We start from the raw sequence: 14,744 nt of genomic DNA on the forward strand, positions 1-14,744 counted from the left end.
GCCTGAAAATGGAAGTGAAATCGCATCCTTCGGAACTTGACACGTTTATCCCTCTCCAGCAATCCATAGCGATGATGAAATATATAGGCACGGGCTCCGTCGAGGCCAATATGGGAGTAAAGATACATCAAGAAAATAAACCAGGCATGAGCCTATCCGATTTTGTGGAACTTGCTGCGAAAACTCGGTTCCTAGCGGGATGAGGTTTAGATGTGGACTTCGATAAAGCCGCCACAGCCCAGTTATTGATCCTGATGCCATTCCAGAGAAGATTCTGCCAGGCTGCCCAAAAGTATTATCGCCTCAGCCGCCGTCTGAGACTACAACCGTGTCACCCCAAACAATATTTCCATCCACTGTATTGTCATATTCAACAGATTTTGATATGGCATTGGTCGCTTTCCTCCTTCTTGGCCACGGAAGTGCTTAAACCCTTCTGTAGCTGTGTTTGTCCCCTAAGACTGATTCATGGCCGCGTTGGCAAATTTCGCCTTTTGTTCTTTTGCTACTCTGAGGTCTATCAACACATTACTGTTGATATCGCACGAAGATTCATTGGCCCAGGCCAAATGTAACTAAAATGACCCAAGCCCCGTATGTTGGCGTTGCTGTCGTAATGCTTTTCGAGCTGCGGGGTTGGACAGCATGGCCAGACGGGATCCAGGCCAGTGGCGGACTGAGCCAACGAAACCACTTCCTCATTCAGTGGTCCAATAATGCCAGCCACCCGTTGCGTGTGCAGACAAAATAAAAATAAAACATTCCCCAGAGCTGGGAAGTTATTGATGTATTGAAATATGATCAGCTCGATTAAAATTCTTGATCTGTCCATGCACTGTCACTTGTAATGTACTGTACATGCACAGTACATCATATTAACATTTTGTTCACCGGGAACGAAAATTGCGATTCTTCATCCTCGTTGCTCTCCTCGTACGACTATTCGAGAGATATGCTCCTAGCTACAGAGGAAATCAAGGCAACGAATATGTGGCGACGTTCTCCGCGAATGGAGATTGGGACCTGCAAGCTGCAACGCCCCGTGGTTTTACCTCTGCGCGACCCTGAAGCACTTGCATCTGTGGTAGGCTCTTCCGAAGCTAACACGCTTCGGCCAGAACGATCATTGATCAACGGAGAGATTGTCAAGGATCTCTGGCAAAACTTGACGAATCAAAAGAGTACGAACCATTGGCCCTTGGAGCGCCAATCATTTTTGGCTGGGGGATCCCCTGCCAGACTCTGGGGGGAAATTGGACACCAAAATCCTGATGAAACTCTTCGGAGAGAAGCTCCTCTTCTTTTGCAAATTACATAGCAAAATCTCACTGAACCCCGAATGGAATAAGGTGCAGCTGCGGAGGGTTAGTTTGGAGGAATTGCCGTTGACCATTCTATTTCTCTGTGCTCAGCCGTGCTCAGTCGTTCCCTTTTTTTTTTTTTTTTTTTTGGAATCCATGCGTCTCCGTTGCACTGTATTTGAATGCAAGCATCAAGGTGTATTTTGGGAACTGACAGAATCCGGTACTATCAGCTCAAAGGACCCCTTGAGCACAATTCACGAAAACATCGACAAAACTGACAAGAGAAACCAAGCTCCATTGGTGATCACCAGAAGGGGCACAATTTTTCCCTGCAGGGCCCAAAATATCGATTGGCGTCAAACAATGATTCGCCACGGCCAGCGGCAGCTCCACAGGCCGAAATTCTCTGCTCCTCCCAGTCGCAGGCCGCGTTCCAAATTTCCAAATTCCCAGTTTTGTTGTCACCCTTAGCTGTGGGGCGGCGACCGGCTAGCGGTGCGTAGCATGGTCATTGTTGTTTGATATCTTGGCTGGGTTGGCAACATAGCCGAGTCCGTTGCATGTGACTAAGCCCAAGCCCTCAGAGACAGAACCCGCCAATGCCCAAGTATAAGAGGCGTTCCGCGTCCCCTTTTTCAGTCTTTTTTTTTTTTTTTTTTTAATCTCCTCATTCTCGAACACTCTTTTTCTGCTTCAATCAAGCCGGTCGTTTTATATTATAGCATATTCCAACAAACAAAGGTTTTTCACTTTTGTCTATATAGACCTTTTAATATATTTTCCAAGATGCAGTTCTCCCACGCTCTCATCGCCCTCGTTGCGGCCAGCCTCGCCAATGCTCAGCTCCCTGACATTCCTCCGTGCGCCGTATGTCGAATTCAATTCTGAACACTGGAAAAGCATCCAGAAACTGACCGGGTTAATAGTTTCAATGCTTCGCCGAAGCCCTCGGTAGCGATGGTTGCTCAAGCGTAACCGACTTCGCCTGCCACTGCAAGGTGCCAAGCCTTCCAGCAAAGATCACCCCTTGCGTTGAGGCCGCCTGTCCACCGCAAGACCAAGCCTGTAAGTTGAGGGGAAAGAATTAAAAAATAAACATAAAATCTATTCCTTCTGGCCCGACTGGATATTCTTTCATCTAACGTTCCTGTTTAGCCGTCTCCAACCTCGTCGTCTCCCAATGCTCCGCAGCTGGTGTCCCCATCGTACTTCCCCCCGTTGGCACTGGCTCCGCCACAGGCAGCTCTGCGCAGCCAACAGGTGCCCCCACCGAGTCTGCCACCGGAACCCCCACCCCATATCCAACCGAGTCTGCCCCAGTTACAACCCCAAGCGCGACTGAAGGCCAGACCCAAAAACCCACCGGTACCGGTGCTTACACCATCCCTACCCCTACGGGCACTGTCCCACCTGCTCCGGGCGCTGGCTCCAACCTCAATGCCAACATTGGAGGCATTGCTGCCGCCCTCCTTGCCCTTGCTGCTTACCTGTAAATTATACTTGGGATCCCAGGCACATCATCGATAACTATCGGATGGATGTGAATGTTGGATTTCTGTCTATCGCCGGGTTTAATCTATCATCGTTGTACTGGCCGCAGTTTAGCTACGTTTTTTGTTTTTTTTTTTTTCTTTTTGCCTTTAAAACTGCTCTAATTCCCCCCCTCTCCCCCACTGGACTGTTGTCCGAGTATGTATAAAGATATTTTGCTCGTATTACGCTCTACACATCAACAATTGCTTTCGGGCAGAGAAAAATCCATTTTTGGCCTAATATATATACCACCTTTTTTTTTTTTTCTCCTCGGTTCCCATTGGTGCAAAAAGCAACTTAATGTCAAGGTTTTTTCCGCCTTTTGCTTTTCTAATCCACTTGTGGCCAAAATCCATCGTATCACACCCCCAATTGCGACTTGTATACTTTCTCTACATTCCTTCTACTTATTTTTACGCCTTATTTCTTGGTTCTGGAAATATTTGTACCGTACCTGTACATATGCACTCCGAGTACCTCGCCCGTTTTATTTGCCCGTTCCATTGGAGCCAATTCTGCGTCAATAGCGCAGGGTGCACTAGAGGAGGGTAAGAAACAAGCGCAATGGAAAGAATAACGATTACATCAATAATGATTCTTAGTGCCACTTATTTTGCTTCTTTCCGGACTGCGGTAATCAGTCAATCAGGTAGTTGTCGTTAACGAGGATGATAATGATGCTGGGTTGTTGTCTTTCAGCTGTCAGATTATAAAATAAGAAAATCAGGACCTCTTCTTCTCAGCCATGAATCCCCGGTTATTCGTAAGATTCTTGGCAATAGCATGCACTCTTTGAAAAATTAGCCGATATGACCATTACCTCTTATTCCTATTCCCAGCAAAGTTGAACCGCCTCCGAGCGGAACCATCAAAATCAAGGAATAATGGAGAGATCTGAAACTTCTTTGACTGTTGCTGACGGGTTCACGGTGCCAAGGTTGTTCCCCCCCTCCCCCCATACCACCCTGTAATCACGGTGCGCAGTTCAATTTTTGCCGGCGTCCATGAAGGCCTGATGGGGACGGCGAATGATATCTCCCCTACAATCCAATTCGTTCTCCGGAGATTGTCAAGCTTCGGGGGATTTCACTTTTGTCCAGTGGATTTTCTTTGGTTCTTTCCCCAGTAGCTCATCATTATATAAGGGGGTCGCCTTGCTAATACCTCAGCTGAGACGTTGACCGTTGATTGGTGAGTGTGTTATAACAACCCCTACTTAACCGAGGTTCTGCTTCGCTATTTGACATATAACTTATCAACCAAGCTTATAATTCTATCGTTATTCTAAATAGTCAAGCTTCACCAAATCTACCACTTGAGCTAACTAGATATGATGTTAGATAGAAGCATGTAGATTCTAAAGAGGAGGAGAGCGGAGTTCTAGTGAGCACTGATTGAAAGAGATATTTCTATCGCGCTGGCGAATTCATCAAACGTCTGATACCTATTTAGGCTACATCAGCGAAGACTCCTTTCCTGCCTATATTAACTTCATACGTAGGGGATCAAGCGCGCGATGAGAAAGTCAAATCAGTCAAATCTCTAGCGCTATGTGTCACCTTTCATCTCCCGCGTTCGTTGTTCAAATTCTCGTCGCAAAAGCATCACTACCTTTCTGTGCGAATTATGGACTTAACTCCATGGGTTATTATTTATTACACAGCTCATTGCCAGGGCACGGTCACACCCGATAACTCGGCAGTCACCTCGGGCGCTCGAGAATTGGGTCCATTTTTTTTTTTTTTTTTTTTTTTTTGTCTGAGTAGTGCTAAAAATGTCAACCCTGTAAGAGGCACGGATTGCCGCAGATTATAGATATACTCCGTAGGTGGGCTTATTTAGACGTCGGGATATCTCGCATGGCGCCAGAGATGTATCGATACATGCAGCATCTGTCGATATTCGCAGCCATAGAGGGGGGAATATGTACGCGCGTTCCACAAGTTATAGAAACGTTATTGTTGCCTTCGACAGGGTATGCTTTGTATGAAATGACATCACCTGAGACCATCGGTTGCTTGACGATGGGATAACCGTTTGAGCCAAGGCCTTTGTATGTGCGATGGTGTTCACTGCATACTCCGTATGGTGAGTATAGATATTGAGAAACAGGGTCTCAACGATCCTTGTTGGCATTGATACTTGGAGACGAAGGAAACATGGGTAACAGGAAAGATCCCTTTTTTTGACAGTGCCCATCGCCCTCGTGTACGACGTTGTTCTTCCGAAAGAAGTAAATCGATATAAAGGAGAAGCCAAAATTTGAAGTATGAGGAAACAAAAAGACTTGGATGCGAATTGATCATTTTCCTCGGGGATGGGAAAATTGCACATAAATTTTTATAGGTATAGTGAAAACATTGCATTACATGTCATCTGCATGGAACAGATACTACTATCATATCATCGATAGCTATCATATCACTGGTAGTCTATATACAGTACATTCATATGCCTATCATCTCTATTTATTATATTCAATATCTATACTTTTTCATATAAGATTTATTATAATAGTAGACTCTGAGCTTCCACTCTAGAATTATATAGAATGGCAATTCTTTACATCACCGTATATAAACCCCGGCAGACCCTAGGAATGTATCATTGAGCTCTGTGCCTTGAGGAAGGGGACTCTCACTTGGTGTTTCAAGTTGTCAGAACCCGGGTCTATTACAGTATCAAGAACTCTCCAGCCGTCCAGAAAATACTGATCGCCATGCTGAGAATACCTTGGTGGTGGATATTGATGATATCAAAGGCTATCATGCGGTAGTTGGTTCCCAGGCAGTTGATAATGAAACCTACCACTGAGGGCTGCCAGCAGTGGGTCTTCAATGTGTTGGAGTCTTTACTCAATGATGGTATCATTACAGACCATGATCGTGGTGAGACTAAACACAAACTAGAGATGATCTTTATCGAAGGTGATGAGAGTGATCAGTGCGTAATTCCCTTTTGTCTAGAGTTAAAACTTTAGTTTGATAAGATTTTCGATAAGGTTTTCGGTCTACCGTTTGATAAATTGGTCAGACAACTGGTTAAGTGCGAAGGCAGTCCAATAGCAAGCTTCGCATAGTTACAAAAAGGTCTATCTATGACACAAGTTTCTCGTTGAATTGATCAATAGCAAACTTTAGCAAAGTACATCCCCATGCCCTTATGTGGAAGAAAGAAGACCCAATCGCCCCTGCTCAATTAGTCATGCTATCATACTCTAGTACATCATATTATAGTAAGAGATATTAGAGTATGAGGACTCTATGATACTGATATCTCTATACCTTGATATAAAAGCACAGCAAAGAGCAGTGTTTTTATATGCAATGCCCTGTTTTCACTATACCTATAAAAATTCAGTGACTATCGGCCGTGTGCAATTATCCATCCCCTTTTCCTCTCAACGAAGTACCGCATTCCACAATCGTCGAAATTCACATGTCGACGAACAAGATCTAAGAAGAATTTCATTGTGGGGCAGGCTCACACATCAAGTAAATGAGCTTATGGCCCTCCGGGAATGGCCCTCCAGGAGCCCAATGAATCGAGTATCCGCTCTTGCCATTGGCTCCGTCGAGAGGGTACGCAAGCCAATTCCCCGGGGTGCCATCGCCGTTGTCCGCCGCATCATGTACGAGTTGTGGCCCGCCACAATGCGGACCACAACCGGTATTCGTAATAAAAAAGCCATGGGAGCTGCTCTGGGCGCTGCTCGTATGGCCAAATTTGAGGGTATGGTACCCTGGTGTAGGATGATGGCTACCGGGGTCCAAGAAGAAGCGCCCATCTTCGCCACCACTGATCTTCATTTCGCCCTTCGGGAGTGGGTAGATATACTTTCTCCTCTTCTGTTAGAATATCGACGCCCCCCCTGCCGCCCCTCCCTGGGTGCGCATTCGTAGGAGAAGGATAGGGGAAAGGAAATTATGGAGGAGATAGAGGAGCTCTCACAGCTGTAAAATCCCTAGCACCTTGAGCCGGCCCAATCACCACAGCATCGCTCACAATCTGAAGCTTGCCCTGGATTTTAGGTATGAAGCCTCGAGGGCTAATGGCGAAAAGGCCGAATGGGGAAAAGTCGAGGTTCGAACTTTGATTCGGCAAAACTGCAGATGAGAACGGGGGAAAGAAAGCAAGAGCAAAACTTGTCAAAGAAATGAAGGCCTTCATCGTGATAACCTGTGAAGATGGAGAAGTCACCAGTTCTGAAGAGATGGGCAGAATGATTTGTAAACCATGGAAGAAACCATTTTCATTATTTCAGGAGCTCTTGATCTTTATATGATTCTTTTGATCGCCTCAAAGCAACTTGAAAACTACGGTCCTCTGGTCACACAATGCGCCGAATGTGGGCGGTGTTAACATGGTCGGCTGTTTTGCCTGAAAGCCAGCTCGAATCCATGATGGAGCGACTGTGTCGTTCTGCAGTGTGGAAACTTGCTCACATACGCTGTATGTGTGAAGCGCGCCTCAGACAAGTCGCGAATGGAATACCAGCATTGTACCAAAGGTTGTGCTTCGATTCCCAGGGCTCTGTGCCCGATTATCCTTCTCCCCTCTCCTGAGGCTGTTTGCAGTTGCTCAGTTGCATACACTTAACACTGGCTGGTGGCTGACTTCAACTACAAAGAATCGCACAACGATCCCTTGCCTGGTGGCACCTATAGGCGCAGCAGCGTCAATAGATGGCATTTTCCTCAGTGATAAGTATCAGCATGAATACTCCGTAGAGGAGCCACTCTGGGATTGATGAACACATATTGAACTTAAGATGAAAACATCCATGAATAACTTCTGGCATCAGTGACGTCATGCTTCGCAGCAACAGTCGGTAATGAATGCCCTATTAAGGATCTGAGGCAAATTGGTATAATCAGCAGTTGAGTATAGTTATACTGAATGAGAGACCTATGGAAACTGCCAACAGACATGGTAACTCACAAGATGGGAGACAAAACCATGCCCTTCGCCAAAGATTCCTGTTGAGCACAATCTCAAACAATGGCTGAAGATTTGAGATTTCGAGAGCACAGCTGCAGAAGGTAAGGTTTGCACATATTTCCATGTGCACGTATAGATGTGAAAAGGTCTACGGAGTATGCATCTGCCAAATACCAGAGAACACTTCAGACACCTCACCGGACGATCTTCTGCTCCACAGCATTGGTGTATGATATTCAAACAGGATGCCCCTGCGCGGTTCGGAATTGCAAATGGTAAAAGTATGGACGAGCAGGCCGAGTTCCAAACTCCAGTCCTCGCGTGGGAGAGTTGAATTTATTCGCAGAAGCTTTTTACGGTGGAGGTTAAATAAATCACTTGTTCAGGGGCTTGACACCTAAAAGCCCCCTGAGAAGTTGGGTGTCGACCCCATAATAATGATATCACCAACCAGTCAATCCCTTATCATAGATACAACCCAGTAACTATCAGATACAGTCTGCTCAAGTGCAAAGCATAGCTCTTCAGGGGTTATCCAGCCGCCGCTCATTTCCTTCAGCATGCATGCCGTGGTGGGACGTTTGCGAAGCGCGAAGTGTCTATCAGGATTGGAAACAGTTCCGAAGCTTGGATATCTATCTTCCTCAAGCCTGCCAGCCTACCTGTCCCAATGACTTTTCTCTAGTTGCATGCCAGAGACTGGTAAAAGCTAACCATTCGCTCAGAGTTGGTTGTGATCAGAGAGTGAGATTATTTCTCTCTCGCTTCTGATGTTTCCGTTCATCATACACCGCGAAAACAATCCGAATGGCGGAGGGCATAATTGTTTATCCCCCTTCACGTTGGTTCTACCTGGGAGATCTTGGCAAATCCACCAGGCAGTTCCATGAGGAGTTGCGAAGGCGGGGTGTGTGATTGGGTCGGTGAAGAGACCGAAACTACTGCTGCTGCTTATTCCCCCCTGAATCAGGTGAAATAGAATACAATGCCCCTTGTGGAGGCTGCTTTTCCAATTGAAGGAGGGAGATAGGCACCGGAGATATCACCAACGGCAAACAAGCAATTCTTTGAAGGTTTTCATTCCCATGTCGCGCGCGCTAATATGTTCTGTGTTGTGTATATTTATTTTTGCTCATGTACGTATTATTTTGTCGTTGTCCATCTCATTTCATGCCCGGTGAAGTTAAGCTCCGATTCCCTTGCATCCAGCCTCATCCATCCATCCATCCATCCATTCATCTATCTATATATTAATCAATCAACCAATCATCCCTGCACCGGGAAACCACATGAAAAGCATTAAATTTTTCTAGAAAAGTAGATTTAGAGGGTGGGGAGACCAAGGTCGAAGAAAAACACACAAAAGTCACACACGGACACCACCACCACCACCACCACTACGCCGTCCCAAATTCCTTAACGTCCGTCTTCTTCCCCAACAACGCCAACGGCACAATGCCGCTAACATGCATCTCCGGCCCGTAAACATGCATATCAAGACCCAACTCCTCGCCAACGGCCTTGATGTTCTTCAGGCCCTCCTGATAATTGGGGCCGGCCCGCCTCACCCAGATCTGCACTTTATGCTCCACAAGGATGGACGCCACCTCCCTTAGCGCGCGAATAACGCCCTTGAACGTCGACGCGACGTTGGTGAAGTTCGCAATGCCACCGCCAATAAACAGCACTTTGCCCTGCGGATGCATGGGGGCGCGCAGCATCAGGTCCAGGATCGTGCGCGCGTAGTTGAACGTCTGCGTCTCGGTGGGGGCCCCGGAGTATTCGCCGTAGTTGGCCAGGTCCGCCACAAAGCCGGCGGAGGCGATCGCATCGGCGTAGACGACGGAGGCACCGCCGCCGGCGACGAGGGTCCAGATGCGGCCATTGGCGTTGAGGACGGTGAGTTTGAGCGAGGCGCCTGTCTTTGCGTCCATGTCCGCGATGAATTTTTCTTCCTTGCTAAGTTCGCGACCGAAGGGGGCGGGGAATTCCATGGGCGGGCCAGCGTCGATGGTTACTTTTCCGTCTGTCCTGGGTGCATTTGGGGTGCCAAGCGCAGCGGGGGAGCGGGCCATGGCCCATTTGGTGCCGCATTCGAATTCAGCGGTTTGGTCTAATTTTGCGGCGAGGTCGAGGAAATGGACTGCAGCGGAGGTCTTTGAGGCATTAGGGATGACGACGAGGGGGTTTATTTCGAGGTAGGTGAATTGGCAGTCGACGTAGACAGCGTAGAGGCGGGTGATGAAGTCGACCAGCACATTGTGAAGGCCCTGGGGGATTTTGCTTAGGAGGGTTGCGGCGATTTCGTCGTTGGAGGGATAGTTCTTGAGGTCGACGGGGATGAGTAGTTTCTCAGCTTTGGCGTCGACGTCCCCCACGTCCACGCCTCCTTCGTGGGTGAATAGTATCCAGTCACCCTGTAGTTAGTTAGCTAATTGACGTGTTCCCCTGTTCTCTTTTGTCTCATTTAATTTGAGAGTGGATACACATGTTGCTTACCTCTCGCACAGAGTTAATGTTGATATAATATTCTGTTTCTTGGGGATGGGGTACAAATGGCTCCACGAGGAACTGTCTGAGAACACCGGTGACAGTCTCTACTTTCTGTTCTTTGCCAGCACGCTCAGCAATCCAAGCTCTGGCCTCCGGCCATGTCTTATTCAGAGCCAAAAGCCCACTCTTTCCCCGCCGTTTGATCAATTGGTCTGGTTTCGCGACGAGGCGGACGTCCTTTGCGAGAAGCCAGGGATAGGTGCTCTCAGCCTGGTCGAGGACAGCTTCGACGGAGGAGTCTTCCGGGAAGTAGAGGGAGGCGAGCTTTGGAGGGGGGTTGTGAGTTTGAGGAGGCGACAGAGGGGAGGGCTTAATGACTTTGCTTCTCGTGAGGTGGTAGTTGAGAATGGCCTTGCCATCAGCCTCGAGGATTGACTTGGCCGACATCGCAGTAGGGTTATGATATGGCGGAATATGAGGTAACTGCAGCGATGGAGGAATAGAATTGTGAAGCGAAACAGAACGTGAACGGGAAGATATCACACAAAGGTTGAGGATCTGAAGGCGGAGAGGAGTTGTAGGTTTGGATTGAGCTGAGATTGACTAAGGCGGATCGAGACTGGCGCTGTTTGCGAATTGCGAGCTTCTCGGGGTTGTTGGGACAAGGAACAAACCAAGAAAAAAAAAAAGAAAAAAAGAAAACAACAAGACCAAGATCAGTACAACAGTGCAAACTAACGCAGCTACACGGCTATGGGGGGGGATATTATGGTAATATTCTATCCCTGGTGCGGGAACTAGACTATGCTAGTTCAGAAGGATCCTTTGGCCTCACCGCAAAACTGGGATTATTTGCAGTTGCAGACAAAGGCGTTGGGAAATTCATCAGCAAGAAAGAGCCTATTTATTATCTTATCCAAGAGCCAATTTCAAGCCATTGAAACAATACAATTCGTGTGATGTACTAGTATTTATTCTCCAGCTATGTGTTTTTAACTGCTGACTACCTATGGGCGGGCCAACAGTCGACGGGTACCTCCATACCGAATCCTGGGTGGCAGGGTACCTGGCCCCAATGGCCTGGCCCATATCCCCATCCATTGGGGCAGCACTAACCCGCCCCGGCTAGTGCACCATCGAGCTCCGAAAACGGAAAATCCGCTTGCTTCAGCGCAGACAAAAGCCTCAACAACTTCGACCTCGACAACGACAACGACGACAACGACGACAACGACGACAACAGCGAACGATCACGGTGGCAGGGACTGTCTCTAGCTCAGATTCTTGATCCTTTTTCTACCCTGACACTCCTCAACCCCCTCTGCTCGATATCCAGTGTGCAAGTGCTGTCTGTCTGTCTAGAGTTATCCTGTGTCTGCTGCCTCCATCACCCCCCTCCGCATTTCCCTCCAAGGTGTGGCCTGTGCCCCGCAAACAGTTAATTCAGAGGTAAATGTCCATAAGGAGCTGCATCCACGTCCACAATCCTCTCTACCACGTCCCTTCACGCATCGCACTCTACCTCAATAGTAATTGTACTGACGAGTGTGATACAGCATCAGCCATGCCTTCTGCTGCACCCCTGGCCAGCACTTCGAACGGCAACCTCTCTGCCAACGACAATATCCGTCGCTTCGCAGCTCCCAGCAGACCCTTCACCCCCCTGGAACACAGCCTCTTCCACAACAAGACACGATGCTTTGTATAGTACGTCCCATTCCCATGCCTGGTGCTACTTTTGCCATTCTTATCATGTGCTAATACTGTGTAGTGGCATGCAGCCCCGTGCTGTGCAGGGAATGCTCGACTTTGATTTCATCTGCAAGCGCACCACCCCCTCCGTAGCTGGCATTATCTACACCTTTGGCGGCCAATTCGTTAGTAAGATGTATGAACGGGAACCTACTCATGATATCATATGAATCTTTGGCATTAAATTGACTGATTATATCAGGTACTGGGGTACGAGCGAGACGTTACTCCCCGTCTATCAAGCCGTCGGGAAGGCCATTGCCAAACATCCAGACGTCGATACCGTTGTCAACTTTGCCTCGTCCCGAAGTGTATACAGCTCCACCATGGAATTGATGCAGTACCCCCAGATCAAGTCTATTGCCATCATCGCCGAGGGTGTCCCCGAAAGAGTACTGCACCAATTTTTCCGTCGAATGTTATACTGAATATATCAAGCTAATTTGGTAAATAGCGCGCCCGAGAAATCATGGTCGCCGCGAAGGAAAAAGGAATTACGATCATTGGCCCTGCGACTGTTGGAGGCATCAAACCCGGTGCGTTCAAGATTGGCAACACTGGCGGCATGATGGACAACATTGTCGCTTCTAAACTCTACCGCAAGGGCTCCGTCGGCTATGTGTCCAAATCTGGAGGCATGTCCAACGAGCTCAACAACATCATCTCCCAAACCACAGATGGTGTCTACGAAGGTGTCGCCATTGGAGGTGACAGATATCCAGGAACCACATTCATCGATCATCTCCTGCGATACCAGGCAGACTCAGAATGCAAAATACTCGTGCTTCTTGGTGAAGTCGGTGGTGTGGAAGAGTACCGTGTCATCGAGGCCGTGCGGGACGGCACCATCACCAAGCCAGTCGTCGCATGGGCCATTGGGACCTGCGCAAGTTTGTTCAAGACAGAAGTTCAATTCGGCCACGCTGGTGCCTCCGCCAACTCTGAACTCGAAACCGCAGTCATGAAGAACAAGTGCATGCGTGAAGCCGGTATCCACGTCCCAGAGACCTTCGAAGAGCTTCCCCAAACGCTTGCGGAAGTTTACAAGAAACTCGTCAAGCAGGGCACCATCGTACCCCAATCAGAGCCTGTCCCTCCAAAAATCCCCATCGACTACGCATGGGCTCAGGAGCTCGGTCTCATCCGTAAACCCGCTGCCTTCATCTCCACGATCTCCGACGACCGTGGTCAGGAGTTGCTTTACGCTGGCATGCCCATCTCAGACGTGTTCCGAGAAGACATCGGCATCGGCGGAGTCATGTCGCTCCTTTGGTTCCGTCGCCGCCTCCCCAACTACGCCAGCAAGTTCTTGGAGATGGTCCTCATGCTGACAGCCGACCACGGCCCTGCCGTGTCTGGCGCTATGAATACGATCATCACTACAAGAGCAGGCAAGGATCTTATTAGCGCTTTGGTGTCTGGCCTACTGACTATCGGCTCGCGGTTCGGTGGTGCGCTTGACGGTGCCGCGGAGGAGTTCACAAAGGCATTTGACAAGGGTCTCAGTCCTCGTGACTTTGTCGATACCATGCGCAAGGAGAATAAACTAAGTGAGACTCACCTCCCCCCTGTCACATTTTTCCTCTCCTACCCCATGTTTTAATTGTTTCTGTCATGACTAACATTTAAAAAAACGTCTAGTCCCCGGAATTGGCCACAAAGTAAAATCCCGCGCTAACCCAGACCTCCGCGTCGAACTCGTAAAAGAATTCGTCCACAAAAACTTTCCCAGCCACAAACTCCTCGACTACGCCATCGCCGTCGAGACCGTCACGACGTCCAAAAAGGACAATCTAATTCTCAATGTCGACGGATGTGTCGCCGTCTGCTTCGTCGACCTGCTGCGGAATTGCGGCGCATTCTCACCAGAGGAGGCTGAAGATTACCTGTCGATGGGCGTATTGAACGGCTTGTTTGTGTTGGGTAGGAGCATTGGGTTAATTGCGCATTTCCTGGATCAGAAGCGGTTGCGCACGGGCCTGTACAGGCATCCGTGGGATGATATTACCTATTTGTTGCCTTCTTTTCAGAAGGGGGCGCCGGGAGCCGAGGGACGGGTTGAGGTTAGTTTGTAAATGGGGGTTTCTTGTTGCCTTGATTACTTTTTTGTTTGCAAACTGAATTTTTGTTGATACTTTGGCAATTTGGTTGGTTTAATGGGAGCGGGGTTTAGAGGGTCTTGAGACGTAGGGAGGTTCTTTGGTGGAGGGATGGTCAACCACTAATTAGTACTTACATACGACATACATATATTAGCGTAGCTTTTTATTAGAAAAAGAGGGAAGAAAAAAGATTTAAGGGATTTAGTTTCTCAGCTTTGATTTCCTTTTTACCTCTCTCCTCTTCTTTGGCCCTTTCTACTTCGTTACTGATACCAGGAACTTATTATCAAGCGGCATATTTTCCATATCATGGCCATATATGAATGCAAAAAGGGAAGAGTGGTTATCACGCAGCAAGTCCCATTTTTCCGCAGGTCTACTACGCTTGCTCAAGCGTTGAATATGTCGCAAGGTTCTTCTACACGGACGTTCTCTAACCCTTACCTATGTATCACCAGGGCTGGCATACACCTGTGAGGACTGTCCAACGGCCATGTGGATCACGATGGATCAATTCATCACCATTCATGTCATTGGGTGCATGGGGTCACAATGTTCCGTGCAGTGTCGGAAATTTCTCATGAATTTGAAGATGCAGCATAAGAATGACCTTATTGTA

The 14,744-nt window shown here is 48.1% G+C and overlaps 5 protein-coding genes across 5 annotated transcripts; 4 read left to right on the forward strand and 1 right to left on the reverse strand.

The window, feature by feature from the left end:
• Positions 1-952: 952 nt before the first annotated feature.
• Positions 953-1,318, forward strand: HCBG_05838 (uncharacterized protein; the record flags this gene model as incomplete). The annotated part of the gene is made up of 1 exon (XM_045432887.1): positions 953-1,318. The coding sequence occupies one exon, from the start codon at positions 953-955 to the stop codon at positions 1,316-1,318; it is 366 nt and encodes a 121-aa protein (XP_045286055.1).
• Positions 1,319-1,944: 626 nt separating this feature from the next.
• HCBG_05839 (proline-rich antigen) lies at positions 1,945-2,831 on the forward strand (the record flags this gene model as incomplete). Its single annotated transcript, XM_045432888.1, has 3 exons — positions 1,945-2,171; positions 2,231-2,369; positions 2,460-2,831. 3 exons carry the CDS (start codon positions 2,091-2,093, stop codon positions 2,795-2,797), a joined length of 558 nt encoding a protein of 185 aa, XP_045286056.1.
• Positions 2,832-6,343: 3,512 nt separating this feature from the next.
• Positions 6,344-6,953, forward strand: HCBG_05840 (uncharacterized protein; the record flags this gene model as incomplete). Its single annotated transcript, XM_045432889.1, has 2 exons — positions 6,344-6,660; positions 6,869-6,953. 2 exons carry the CDS (start codon positions 6,344-6,346, stop codon positions 6,951-6,953), a joined length of 402 nt encoding a protein of 133 aa, XP_045286057.1.
• Positions 6,954-9,175: 2,222 nt separating this feature from the next.
• HCBG_05841 (ATP-citrate-lyase) lies at positions 9,176-10,918 on the reverse strand (the record flags this gene model as incomplete). Its single annotated transcript, XM_045432890.1, has 2 exons — positions 9,176-10,195; positions 10,278-10,918. The coding sequence occupies 2 exons, from the start codon at positions 10,716-10,718 to the stop codon at positions 9,176-9,178; spliced, it is 1,461 nt and encodes a 486-aa protein (XP_045286058.1).
• Positions 10,919-11,280: 362 nt separating this feature from the next.
• On the forward strand, positions 11,281-14,344 carry HCBG_05842 (ATP-citrate synthase subunit 1; the record flags this gene model as incomplete). Its single annotated transcript, XM_045432891.1, has 7 exons — positions 11,281-11,333; positions 11,401-11,606; positions 11,828-11,978; positions 12,043-12,159; positions 12,226-12,415; positions 12,478-13,573; positions 13,665-14,344. 7 exons carry the CDS (start codon positions 11,281-11,283, stop codon positions 14,096-14,098), a joined length of 2,247 nt encoding a protein of 748 aa, XP_045286059.1.
• Between the last annotated feature and the right edge of the window lie 400 nt (positions 14,345-14,744).

The sequence above is a fragment of the Histoplasma capsulatum genome (genome assembly GCF_000150115.1).
Source record: "Histoplasma capsulatum G186AR genomic scaffold supercont2.8, whole genome shotgun sequence".
NCBI classification, from domain to species: domain Eukaryota; kingdom Fungi; phylum Ascomycota; class Eurotiomycetes; order Onygenales; family Ajellomycetaceae; genus Histoplasma; species Histoplasma capsulatum.